Consider the following 14,439-nt stretch of genomic DNA (forward strand, 5'->3'; position numbering starts at 1 on the left):
GAATCAAGCCATACTGCTACTTCTCTGACTCATCCCAGGACCTGTTTGCTAAACGGTATGAAGCTTTTTGTGAGTTTTGCATGCTGTGTCTGCTATTCCAGTAAAATAAATGATTCCAAGAATCCTAAGGTCAAGTAATCAGCCTTGGCATTGGTCTTTCCTTGAAGGCCTCATGCTTGGAAGCCAGTGACAGTTATTTCTGGAATCAGTCAACATTTACAGTAGTCAGCATTTACTGCAAGATTAACAATCACACTAACAATCTGTATTCCTGCTCCTAGGACAAGAGCTAGTACATCTTCCAAACGCATTTGTTATGTTCTGACAGCAAACTACATGATCTGTTTTGCAAAAATTCTGGCAAGGGGATGGACTGCTCTTTGAAAGCCTTTCCTAAATGGGTCTACAGCCAAGCTATCGTGACCTACTTTTATTTTATTTTTGGTTATCAAGAGTATTTCTTACTTTTTTCTCTGTTGATCAGAGATGCAAAAAACATAACGTATGCATGGGGTGTGACGCTCTGTTTGAAAAAGTTACAGCCCTTAGCTTGACTTGGAGGAAACTGAAGCTAAAACTGTAACCATTTATCAATTAGATACCCAACAGGATTACTTAAGCACTCAGGGGAAAAAAAGTCTAGCTAGATGAGGTATTTCAAGCAGAGACAGAACACTTTACCAGCCTTTATAGTAGTCTGTAATGTTTAAGATTTACAGGGAATACGATGACTAATGTGCTCTGAACAAAAGCAGAGCTGACCACTGTGCTCCTTTCAAGACATCTACGTGGAAGAGGAGACTATTCATGCAAGCTTTAGCATTTATTTACACAGATATCTCTTGCTCTCTGCCTTGCCATCTGGATGCAGGAGGAAACAGATAGGACAAGACAGTATCTGGCACAAAAAGCCAAGCAAAACAAGGCCTGGCAATAATTTAGAGCAAAGTCTTTCCTAGATATTTTCTTCTCCAAAATAGGAGCCGGCAACAGGAAAGCAGAAACTGCTCACATCCTCTCAAAACGTGTAGGAGGAGCAAGCTCCTCGGATTTCAAAGCAATATAATGGCACCTTCCCACCAGCACAAAAGCAGGGCTAAATGTCAGTAATACAATAAAATTCAAGCTGTAAATCTCACAGTAAGTTATATGCAATCCACTTTTGTCAAAACAGCAAATGATTTGTGTATCACTCAGAGGACTACAACCTCTTTTGTCAACTTTTCCAAACTCTGCGGGAGGGCACCACATAGCAGTAACGTTCACAGTACCTGCTCCCTTCAAAACAAAACACTGGTCACTTAGCAGTTTTGTTTTCACTATTTAGTAAAAATAACAACTGTTCTGGTAGCTATGTCATATCATAACATGCCTCTTGCTGCAATGATAAAGTACAACGGCTGCGAAAGATAAACTGTTAGAGTAGAAAGGGAATGTACTCGATGTAATGGGAATTTCATTTTACCGAAAGAGCTTTCCTTGGGCAACCAAACTGGTTCCAGAAGATTTTCCTTATATCCTTTCCGTAATCACCTGAACACACACATTCTCCAGTGCACAAAGTGACACAAAACAGGAGACCTTCCAAGAGCTTTCATTAAACTCGACATTTTCCCAAGGACTAAAACACTGAAAAAACCGCATTTTTCCATACCTGTGAAGCAAGTCTCCGCATGGCCTCTTCCTGGCGGCGGCGCATTTCAGGGGTCCCAGGGCAGCTCCCGCTGGTGATTGAAGAGTGGGCAGCAGGCGGTTGTGTCAAGGGCAGCTCTCTGTTTGCATCCACATCTGTCCCAAGGAAAGACGTTATGAATTGTTACAGGATCATTGCTACAGTATAAGCATGAGCAACATCATCACTACACACCACACTGCTGATGTTTTCTAGCAGTGCATTCACGGTAGTCACCATACGATCCACAAGCATCTTTCGGGACTTCCGGCAGTGGTAGACCATGGTCTTGGTCCACCCAGCACAAAGGCTCCCGAAGACACAGGAAGGTCTGTTTAGATAAAGCTCTGAGCTTGCCTTAGTCATCTCTTCCACAGCAACTGAAGTGATTTTAAAATAAGCACCTTTACTGAGTGAATTGCACGTTCCTGAAAAGTATAGTCTGTCTTCAAGTCTGGTATATCTTAGTGCAAGGATCTCCTAGTCTGCAGGTCTGCCAGGAGACCTTCCCTCATTGCAAACTATCAATTGTTAATTTGGTTCTGAATTTTTCTTCAGTGGAGACAACCAATTTTGCTGAATTACGCGACCATTCTGCAACACACCTAAACGGTCATAGCTAGCGTAGCTATCTGCAGGCCATTAAAGTGACCAGAGACAGAGTAGGAAATTGAGAGAAACTCAGAACAGCACAAGGAACTGGAAAAGGCTTGCAAGCAAATAATGAATTATACTGAAACCATCTCTATAACATTTAACTGCTTTCTATTGCATTTCAGCAGTTCCTTTTGCCTGGTAAAGCAGAAATCAGCTTCACCATTAGCTTGCAGTAATAATCCATTTACCTGGCCTTTGTGGTTAACATTTTGAAACCACTCATTTTTAAGCAAGTAGGTACTCTTTCAGAATACTTTTGAATGATAGCAGAACATGCAGTATTTACTAATGCACAATTACTGATTTCTTAAGTGCAGACTCTACTGATCGAGGATGTTCCTGAATAGAGCGCTACAACATATACTTGAGTTTGACTTGAAATCATAAGGCAAATCATAGTTCATTTAATGGTAAACAACAGAGGAGGAGGACCACTGCCTACGTAATTAAATCTTGGATGCACAGGCCATGATGCACATTCTTGATTTTGAGCATGTGACAGCATCTTCACCTGTATTATCTTTGAGAGACAGGAACCACCAGCAACGGGCTGTATTTATGCCAGTTTGCTCACACTGATAACACAACTGCTGTAGTACAGTCAGGTCACCTGATCAGTTTTTATTATTAAACACAAATTTTCATTACGCAAAGCAGAAATCTGTTTCAGTGTGTAAAAAGAAAATCAGGGGCATTTTCATTACAGTTCTTATCTTCTCTTGCTAGACAAGGACTTCTGAGCTCTTTTGGAAATAAAGTCCAATTTGTGAATCGATTCTGAGGGCTTCTATCCCAACAGCTAATGCTGGGGAGTCATTCACCTTCCAGCTTCACGGACACGCCAAGGTGGGAACTGAAAGACGGTGCGTTTGGTACGAGCAAGGATCTTTTCTCTGTCCTTCGTGCACGAAAGAGGCAGGGCTCTTTCTCACTGAAAACAGCCAAGCTTTTATTCCGAAAACAGTCAAGTACAGTCTCTTTAATCTCCACAATCCCTCTAAACAGACTGGGGAGATGTACGGTTGGTGCACTGCAGGGCCGTAGCTAAAATATAGAAACAAGCCCTGCCTTTCACTACACATTGTTCATTTAGCTCTGACAAGTGACATTATTCAACATGCCAACATTTGGTGACATTTCAGATGTTTCTACATGGTAAGACACTCGAATGCAGCAAACAGATTTAGTGACAGCTTCACTGAGATATAGTGACCTAGATCCTTGAAGATACCTTCAGGTGTCTAACCCGCTATTTTTATTCCTGTCTTACTCACTTACCGAGAACCGTGCGGTTCGGAAGTGCTGTCAGCCCCACCTGCGAACGCGTCGGCCCAGAGTGACGCGAGCGGGACAGGACCGCAAGAGGTAGGGCTCCCACCTCTACTCCTCTGTGGAGTGTGCGGCCTCCTCTAAACCTTTACACCATGACACAAAATTAACCACACGGGAAGGAGGATGCGATGGTTCGGCACAGATTTATAATAATGAAATCCTGGCAATTACAACCAGAGTTTTTCTGCTAAGCAGAGAGGATCTGTGATATTTCTATGTCAGAAAATTAGCAGACAGACTTATTTTGACTCTTGTAAGAGTAGATTTGGAACAAGAGTAGTATAAATATTGCTGATGGGTGCTTCCAGAGGCGCAGATTTGGCAACAAACCCTAAAATGATTTACTGGGGTTGAAGAGCAACAGAATCTTTTCAGCCAAAAAATTACAGAAGTAAACAGAAAAGGTCTCCGAGTTTTGAAGACCCGTGTCCCACAGGACTTACGTTTCGGAGAGGCATGTGGGCTATCAGACGCAATCTGCCTCATGCGCGTGCCATGGCAGCTGAGGGCAACCAATCTGGAGATGATGGCAGTTTTCCCGAACCCGATGTTGCCAACGATCACGACCCCGCGGTTGACGCTGGCGTTGGAGCTCTGCAGCTGCGCGTCTATCTCGTGGAACACCCAGTCGCGGCCGACGAACACCGACTCCGTCGTGATGCTGGGCACCTCGAAGAGCAGCGGCTTCAGGGAGATGTCGGGAGGCCGGTAAGGCGCAAAGCGCACTGCGAAGGAGAAACGACAGGGGAGCGGCATGAACGCTGATGCCAGCAGAGCAGAACCCCCCCAGCGAATCGCTATTCCGTCTTTCTCGGACGGCTTTTCGTTGCAAAAGGTGAAAAAGAAATAAGCCTGCGTAGAGCCCACTGGTTTGTTGTTAAAAATATCTGGCTCATTCATAGCTTTTTCCACCGAACGAGTTCAAAGGATTTTACACGAGGAGGTAGCTGACGGGTGGGGAAAGGGAAGCTGGAAAGTATGGGGAAAATACTGATTTTACCTCAATCTTCCCATGCAGAAAATTTTGTTTTAAAAAATGCAGACTGGTGTAAAAGTCATCCAGTAGCCTTTAGCGCCTGTAACGCTAATTGGCAAAATTTAAACGGCACAACTCAACCCAGATACAAATGCTGCTTCCAGTATTTGCTTTTGTCTCGTCTTAATACTGGAGAAACGTCCTGCCTGTTCGTGCGGTGGCCCCACGCACCCTGGGGATCAGCAGACCTCACTGGGACACTCCAGGCAAGACCAGCGCACGCTCACGGGACGCCGCTCAAGATCTACATTCTAGCAGATGCTTGATGAGCTTGGGCTACATGTCGCCTCGATGCAGACGGATGCATACGCGGTTCCGCCTCGCGTGCGAGATGCATACGCAAGCCCTGAGCAGCGTTGCAGGCAACGTGAAGTTAACGAAGAGTACAAAAAACACTTCCACGGCTTCCAACAGATAATGCATGTTGGTGCCACAATAATGCCTCGAAACTCAGAAACAAGTCGTCTTGTTTCTAACTTAGAAACAAGAGGTCTGGCGGAGGGAATTCGTCCTGCCAGCAGAGGAGACAGGACAAAACCTGTGCAAACTTCTGCAGAGCCCAACGAACCTACCCCAATCGCCAGCCCTGTCCGCTGCGCCTCCATCTGAAACCATCGATTACATCAGACATTGATGTACGTGAAAACATTGCGGAAACATCAAGTACATCAAACTAAAGCTGGCTCTAATACGTGAGCGGCTGAACAGAAGCCGCCGGGCTGAAACGTGGCGGCAGCGGTGCGAAGGGCCGTCCCGCTTCAGCGCGCGGGTCACTCTCGGCCACGCCAAGGGAATTCTGAGTTATTTTGCTTTGCTGCAGGACTCTTGTCCAGGAATCATTTCTTTTGCAGATGCCTCGCTCTTCACGTGGGATTTTTTTCTCAGCTGCACTGGCACTCAGCGTCCGCAGGTCGTTATTTGTTTTCTGCTTTGTTCGAGCTGTGTTTCTGTTGCCATTTTACTATTCCCCAGGGGCCCACGGATCAGCCCGTACGGGACTAAGACGCGTAGCCTGGATGTTGCCAAGAGGCTGAGAAGAAACACAGGCCAGAAGTGCTTCAGTATTTACTACAGTTTGGAATAGCACAGTGATACCAATCAGCATCTACCCCAATTCTTCATTAAATAAGAACGATTAAATTATTTATACGCATGAGTTTATTTCCTTTACTTGCTTTAGACCATGACTTCTTTTAAGTGTCATCTGAAGTGTTCCCATCCATCACTCTGAAGCTTTCCATGGACTGCATGCCTGAAAAAGCTAAACTATTTTTTAGCAGGTTTTAGCAACAGCGGGAAAAGTCTCACTCAAAGGTTACAACCTGAAATAGATGCCAGCAGGAAAAAAGAGAAAATTATAATGGAAAGTGAAATGAATGAAAACATGGTACTACCATACTGCTTTCCTTGGGAAATAGTCCTTTTCCACTGTAATGGTTGAGTTTGCATATGCTAGAATACGTCCATCAGCCGCTTTTCCCCTCCAAATCTTACCTAAACAACACAATTTGCTGCATATTGTATCAGCAACAATTTTTCTCTTTGGAGAAAAAAAAAACCATGACGGCAACAGTAGGGTTGCTCTAATATCATATAATTTGGTTGCCATCTGCTTCTGAACTCCCAGGTGCATCACGACCATCATCCTGCACATTAAGTTACAATAGCCCAAAACAGCTTTAAATCCTGCTGGCTCAAAATAGGAAAATGGGAAGAGCATTCGCTCTCCTGCTAAAAACCTGCCACTGCTACGAAATACACCTAATGCTCCGGGCCTTCAGGATGCAACTGCAAAGTTGTTCTCCTGGTTAAAAAAAAAAAAAACGCCAAACCTGATTTATAACTGATTTAGCAGGCACAAGAAATAGCAGGGAGGGTCCCGCATTTAATGCCTCTGCATTACGATTTTTAAATGCTGGGAACAAAATAAACGGGCTGCAACGTGTGCCACTAGATACAAGGCCAGCAATTGCTTCACTCTTTCAGCAGAGCACCAAGAGCAGAGATATTAAAGCTAAACCCGAGGTTAGGATTTCTAGCTGGAACAAAGCCGGCTATTGCCACAGCCCAGATCGCGGCGATTTCAAGGTAATATTTGCAACTTGTAGTATTTGGGGTGAAAAAACCCTACACATTCAATGAAAAGAAAATATTTCCGAATAGTGGTGGTTTCATTTTTTTTTCACATCCTCTTCCCTCTCTTTTCAAAAATAGCTTCCCACCTCGCCGAGACGCAGAAGCAAACTCCAAAGATGAAACACTGCTGCCGTGCTCGTGCAAAGAAATAGCAAAAGGGGGAGGGGGAAACCAATATGTAGTGTTACATGTTTTTTAAAAAAGAGCGTCTGGAAAACAACTTGATCCTGTTCCTACAATAAAGTTTCATGTTTTGGATGCGACCGCTGCAAATCGCGACGGCTTGGCAAGCGCCTCGCTGCGAACATATGGAAATTTGGTCTGTCAAAGTTTGCTTCTTCACCGACTCCCTGCTAACGCATTTGTATAAGCGCCTGAGCAGCCAATATGATCTGATTACAAACTGCAATCCAAAAAGACACCAAACCACTTTCTTCTCTTTTTTTGGGTTTTTTTTTTTTGTTGTTGTTTTGTTTTTGCTTTTTCTCCCCCCGAGGGGCTTGGGTGCTTTGCAGAAACCCCAACACTAAAAGAGGCCACGGATCACCGCACTGAAACGCGGCCCCGGATGCAGCGCCGACGCCGGATTTCCTCCCCTGCGGCACCTGGGCAGCTTCCCGAAGGAAAGACGTAACACGTTACCCAGAAAACAGGAGTTTCATAGACAAGCAAGAATGAATTAGCCTCATGGCGCAGCAGCGAGCAGAAATTCTCCAAAGAGACCCAGAAAGAGCCAGCAGGAACCTCCCCCGTAGGGCCGCGTAACCCCCTGCAGCGCTTCGGGGCGAGGAGGGAGCGGGTTTCCGGCGCTGAGCGTCGCTCCGAGCCGACCCGAGCGCGAGCGGCACGACCTGACGTTCGGCTCTCCCCGCCCGGAAGGAAAGCCGGGGAGCGCGGCGGCGGCGGCGGCGGGGGGCTCGCTCCTACCTCGCAGGTCCTGCTGGGCGCGGGCGCCCGCCACGCTCTGCCGCGGCATCCGCAGCGACGTCCGGAGGGGAGTGTGCCGCTGCTCGTCCAGGTACGCGAGGTCCTCCAAGTGGGCCGAGCTGGTGGCTGCCACGAGAGAGCAAACAAGTGGGTCGCACCCGGCTTTGACACTTAGCATTTGGCTTAAGATCTATTTTCCCCTTTTATTTTTCAATAAAATACACATTTTTATAACTGCATTAGCTAAATACAGACTGAGACGAGGGAAGCCAACGGCTGAATTACCAATTTTTGACCTCGATGGGCCGTATATCCAACAGCAGAAGGAAAAAAAAAAAAGCAAGCATAAAATACTCTTTGAGAAGCTTTACTCAAATCACCTTGCTCCCTAAGAAAAACGCTACTTCCGCAGGCGTAGATACGACAAGGCATTGCGAAAGCAGCCGGCACCGTCGTTCCCCGCAGCCCGGAACAACGCGACGCCTCGGCAACGTCCCCTCCTGCCCCACGGCATCCGCGGCGGTTTGGTCACCGGCCAACAGACACGGAGGAACTCCCAGACCTGACCTGAAGTTCTCCCCACCGCCAGCGGCACGTGGAGGAACGGAGGTGGCCAGCGTTTCCCGCGTGCGCGTCGCGCCCGAGCCCACAAGCTCCTCTTCAGTTCAGACCCGCTTGATTTGGGTGCTAACGTTGAGCTATTCGTAAGGCCAGAATTAGCGGCAGAAAAATTAAACCTTCAGACAAGCAAAACCACAGGAGCAAGCGAGAAAAATGCCAGTCTGAACTGAAGAAGAAGATTTTACTATTTCAACGTTATTTGCTCATGGGAGGGTTTCATTTTCTTTACAACGTTAGATTAAAGAGGCATAATTTATTGGTCTCCGCTGAAGGTGCCATCGCTGTATGAATGTGTGTGGTTGGAATAAAAACCACATTTCTTCCCAATGTGACGTTCCCAATGCTCGTTTCAGCGATCGGCTCTTTAAGTAACACTTCCCCCTCCTCCCCAGTGACTCTACGATTACAAATATTTTTAATATCGAATTTCATTATGAAAGGGAATAGGAGAGTGGCTCATGGGTTGATGAGAAAAAGTCTCCGGGCCACGTGAGAGAGCAATGACTAGACTTAACATTTGCCACCAAGCTGCATCAATCAGTGCAAGGAATAATGATTTCTTATCCAGTGATAACTGATGATTGGGAGATAGGACAAAATGTGGTTTAAAGAGGACAAGCTCGGAACCGTACGTATCCAAATCTACCCGTCCTGCAGGAAGCGTTTCCATCCAAGCCAAACGCGGTTTTGCCCTTTCAGAGCACCTTTCAGCCGCACAGCTTACAGAATATCATAACACGAACGAATGAAGATTCAACTGCTTGGAAATGCTACTCCCAATTTTAAATAGGAAATTCTGACAAAAACAAGTGAAAAGGCTCTGCAGATCACCAGATCCATTCTTGTTCTGATAAACATGTCCATAATTCTTATTAAACCAATGGAAATCACCCTGTCAACATTCAGCTCTTCAGTATTTTGTTTTGAACTGATACTGCTTTTCTGCTATGTTGTTGTTATAATTTTGCAGCATAAAGAAGGTCCCAGGGGGATAAGTGAATGATAAATGAAACGACTGCAATTTCTAATTCATTCCCTTTAGTGTTTGGTCACTTACCATAATAAGATTATTATTGTAAATTGAAATAATTAATTAAATGACTTCTTCAAAGACTGCCTGTAAAGCCAACATTCAGGCTTTCACTGTGCAAGGGGGCAATATTTTGAGCTAGCTCTCTAGCTTGCAACCCCACCTCCTCATCCCACAACATGGGACAAAACAATTTAGCACTCCCGAAAGGCAGAACATTGCAAAACTCAGCCAAGCCCTTCTTCGTACAGTGCCCAATTACCGTGTAAAAACCTTAACGAGATCTTGCTGCGGTCCAAAGCTCAGCAAGATTTAGAGGCTGCAGCAAGGGCTTTCGGTGAGGTGCTTAAATTTGGTAGCAATTTTAAATGGTGTTTTTAAAAGTGGCTGAATGGTATTTACAAGAACTCAAAAAAAAAAAAAATATAAAAAAAGGACAGCGATGGGAAGTCAGGAAACGTTAATTATTTGGTTTTTGCCAGCATCCCATTACTTGGACAAAAGGTAGACAGTAGGAGTGAGGGGAAAAAAAGAGAAAACTATCCAAGTCTGTTTTTAGATGTCCTTCATGCTCCTCTACTCTTATAAACTTGATTAGATGCTCACTGTGAAGAAGCAGATTAAAGCCGAAATGCTGCAATTAGAAAGATGTGGATTTACGGTGGATGGAAGTTATTTCCTGCAAGCACTAAACCCACTGCAATCTGCTCCGGGCCTCTCCAGGATTCGGGTTGCGGCTTCTTGTGCACCGCGGTGGCACGGGCCAACGCAGGGCGCCGCTTTGCGTACCGACTCGCGCAATTTATGTCCCCTTTTTGCAGTGCAAACGAGCATCTACAGGGCAACTGCCCGTGCTGAAGCGCAACGGGAAAACTGAAGGATAAAACTGAAGGGGAAAAAAGCCACAGTGAGCACCCACAGCAGCATACGGCTGTGCCCATGCCTCATCCCTAGATCCCTTCTACTCTTTTATATATATATATATATATATATATATGTATGTATAAAAAGTATGTATGTTTATGTATATATGTATATATATACTGACAGCAGCTGCTGAAGAGCAGTATTTCTCCCCCTTAATCTATGCATTCAGGGCTACTCCAGTCCCATTTTAATTCTCCCAAGCACATACCAAGCCATCAAGGATGACCACAAACATTAATCTTGCTGGTAGATTATTTTCTTCGTACAAGAGCGTTCAACGTAGCTGCAAACTGAAAGAAGCTCCATTTTCTCTATTCATATAACAAAGGTTGAATCATTACTTTCTGCCTATTTTTTGCCAACAAAAAAGTACAAAATTTTCATGAAAAGTCACATTAGTCCTTGAATAGAGCAGTGTTACCATGGGATCATTAGCAAATTTGACTTGCAGTCTCCTTTTTTTTCAAAAAAAAGTCCTCAATAACCTCTTTTGGAATAGTTTCAATCCTGTATTATTTCATTTAATCTCTTAAATAAAAGCCACAGTTATTAGACCACGAGAAAAACATCTCACACGCATTACTCCTATGTCTCCATTGCCACTCGCAGGCTTTAGGCTCTTCTTGCTGTAACATAGGGGAAGGTTTTCAAGACAAAATCAGGTTTCTGGAGCCTAAATTATGGACAGCCAGTCACTGCAGCAGAGCCCGATTCTGGAAACCATCCCCGTAACACCAGCTAGCAATTGAGAGGCTGGTTAGCAATGCTGGGGCTCACGATGGTTTCTGGGGAGCATAATTTTGCCAGCACTTGCCAACTTGTGCGATTAAAAAAAGTTCCTTCAATGCAAAGGCTGAAAATCTTTCAAAATTGCATCAATTTTCCAGCATGTAGGTTTTGGTCAAAAGAAAGGAATGAAGCCTGAAAGACATTCGTCATGCTCACCCAGTAACTCCAGCCTGTTTAAACACAGGAGTCGGTTTTTTTATTGCAAATAAAGGGAAATAAGTCAATTCAGTTTGTTCCAAAGAAGCGAGCCTGCAAAGACACGGGGCTACGACGGTCCCGACGACTGATGGATGGGGCTGCTGATGGGCAGAAAGGAGCTTCGGAGGCAAACGACTGACTATTTTTCTAGTTGCTACAATAAACAAGCGATTTCCTGGCAAAATAATCGTTTTGTCTCCTGGGGAGAATGGTTCTGCTGGCATTTTTTATTATTTTTAGTGTATTTAATGAGTCTGCATTTTACCCTCTGTCCTGCCTGTGAAATGGCTTTTAAGAGGCGAGGGAAGGCAGCTGCAGACCCAGCTGGTGAGCAGAGGCAGCCTTTGCCCGCTGCCAGACACGGGCGTCCCGACGGCCAACGCACGGCCTCATTCGTTTTTGGTGCAAAACTTGGTTGCTGTTAATCCATACAAGTCTCTGTGCACCTACCAGAACTGAGGAATTACTTCTCAACTGCCCCAAGGCTTTTACCAACCTTCATCATCATCATCATCTGCAAGCACACCAAGGAGCCTTGTCCCTGCGCACTACGAACCGCGGTCAGCAGGAAATGCCACGTCCACTTCACACTGCCCCATGGATTATTTTTGCAACTGTCAACGCAACTGTCCTGCAGTTTTTAAGGCCGCTGAATTGAGATTTAGCCTTCTGATTTAAAACTGAGGAGCAAATAAAGACATCTAAGGCCACAGAGAAGCTAGAAGTGATTTTTTTTCCTAACCCTGTGCTTTAGTACTTCAAAAATTACGCAAAATCAATTCATCTTGCAAAATATAATATTAAACTGTTGAAAGCTTTCCCTCAATGGCAAAGATCACCCTATGTAATAAGGTGCAGTGATTGCAGAAAAAGTACCAGGGTTAAAAATAATAATAATATTCCTCAAAAATAGCTAATGCAGTTCTTCCAAGGAAATGACACAGAAACAGATAATTCTGTTTCCATGACCTATCTAAACAGCAAATACAAAGCAATCTGACTTGGAACCGGTATCTGGCAGCCCGGATACCCAGCGGACTTGGCAGATCGGCTCTTTGGGGGAGAGGAGGAAAGCGGGAGGGGACGAGTCATCGGCTCATCCAGGCCAGCGCAAGCAGTTTGCTATGGCCAGTGCTTGGATCAGCGTGCATCATTACCAGATAAACATTCTCCACGTACCCGAAATTCAGTTTCCTTGCAGCTTTTGTTAATAAATGTACTTCAGATTTAGTAACATCAATTTTGGCTGGATAACTGGCCTAAGTTATCAAGAAACCGTCAAACACAATTAGGAGAATAGTAAATTTGAGGTTTTATCCTAAGCGTCTTCTTGGTTTCATCTCTCTCCTTGGAATGAGTCACATGCGTAACTGTACCTAATTCAGAGTTTAACCAGATGCAATAAAAAAGTAAAAAATGTGCAAATTTTGTACCATTGCAACACAGCTAACACTGCGGGGTTTGTGGAAAAGTACAACAAAAGCAGGCCCTCTGTGGCAGATCTAATTAGAGGGCTTTTTTTCCCCCCTCTGTGTTGCACTGTATTTCTTTTAACATCACATTTTTTCTGTGCTATTTTTGTATCAGTTCTCTTTCCCTTGGGCAGAGTGAAAGGTAGCTCTTAAAAAGCCTCTGCTGTGCTTCTTCCCGCACGTGGTCTTACAACGGCTCTGCAGCGGCCTGACGTGTCACGGTTTGGTCAACCTGGACGAGTCCCGGACCCCAAGGAGAGGACGGGAAAGAAGTAAATAAGAATATATCTCAAAATTAAGGAATCAGTTTGTGCAGCCAGCATCTTCATTTTCATTGCCTGCTCAAACACTGCCCCTTGACCACCTACTTTCCTGACGGGGACGAAGCGAGGGAAGATTCGCTTTTTTAGAAGTCACACCACGATGCTGCAGTGAGGAACACGAGGTGTTTCTGCATGCATGGGGACATTTTTTTCCTCTTGCTGACCACGTGCTGAATACGGGGATGCAGGATGCTCCTTCAGATAACCACTGCTCGCTGTGCTCTCCAGAAGATGCTATTTAGAGGCATTTATGCAAACCCTGCCTCTGCTTTCTAAGGGGTAAAGAATTTAAATTAGTACCTAGCCGAATGATACATTGGTTATTTTATGTTTTGCAAGGGGGAAAAAAGGGGGAGCTGCTATTATTTAAGGACATTTTAATTCCCTATTAACATTTAAGCAGATATTATAAAACCATGTATGTGGTCTCAACGAGGCAAGATTTCATGTTTCATTTCATGGGTAACAGAGTAAGTTCATTGTATACAATGACTCTCAAGACATCCGTCTCCATTCAAAAACCCGAATGCCCAGCTCCAGTGCCAAGCATCTTCTGATCATTAGCAGAAAAAATGTTGAAGTATATAAAAAGGATTATTGTGCATATTTGCTTGGGACGGGGTAGGAGGTAAAATACAGTCGAAGCTTTCAGTTTCTGGGAACAATAAAACAGCAAACCAAATGGATTCATACGGTCCCGAGCTATAAAATGGAGTTTTAAAGAGTTATTAGAAGAGCAGAGATTATTTTAACAGACGTTGTTCCTGGATCACAACCGCTCAGAAACTGCAGCCCCCTCTCACTTCCCACAATGTAGCGGCAGGCACAAAACCCTTCCGGAGGGGTAAAGCGGGTTGCAAGATACCGAAGGAAAGACCTTTTCTCTCCCTCCTTTTTTTTTTTTTTTAAAAAAATAAAGACGACTTTTGCTAGCAATTGCTTATTGTCTTCCTGAAACCATCCTCCAAACAACTGCAGCACAGGTAAAGGGGACAGGGAAAAAAAAAAAAAAGGGAATTTCAGTAAGCGTCGTCCTTGGCTGTTTGTTCTTGCTCCTCGTGCCACGATCTCCAAGCGTTTCCAGATCAGCTCTGCATCCTGAGCCGCTGCGATCGCCGGCACCTTCGGCAGCGACTGTTGCAGCGCAGCATTATACCCTGTTTACGCTGAGCTTTTGTACGTGTTGGCTAAGGACAGAAATTTTTCCATTGTACCACCCCTCACACAGGCACAGCTTCACCAGTAAAACTTCTAGAAGAAAATACATTTATAGCAGAGGAAGCCTATGGGGAAGGTAGCGCCGTTACTCCTGGCTGTAA

General features: G+C 44.8%; 1 protein-coding gene across 1 annotated transcript in view; it reads right to left on the reverse strand.

Annotated features, from left to right (window-relative positions):
• Nucleotides 1-14,439, reverse strand: part of TANC2 (tetratricopeptide repeat, ankyrin repeat and coiled-coil containing 2) — a 239,560-nt gene that overhangs the window by 60,408 nt on the left and 164,713 nt on the right. The window contains exons 10-12 of the mRNA XM_062595777.1: nt 7,761-7,886; nt 4,105-4,386; nt 1,655-1,788 (exon numbers count right to left, since the gene is read on the reverse strand). Coding sequence (XP_062451761.1) covers nt 1,655-1,788; nt 4,105-4,386; nt 7,761-7,886 — 542 coding nt within the window. The remainder of the gene's footprint in view (nt 1-1,654; nt 1,789-4,104; nt 4,387-7,760; nt 7,887-14,439) is intronic.

This window comes from Rhea pennata, chromosome 26 (genome assembly GCF_028389875.1).
Source record: "Rhea pennata isolate bPtePen1 chromosome 26, bPtePen1.pri, whole genome shotgun sequence".
In the NCBI taxonomy this organism is placed as follows: domain Eukaryota; kingdom Metazoa; phylum Chordata; class Aves; order Rheiformes; family Rheidae; genus Rhea; species Rhea pennata.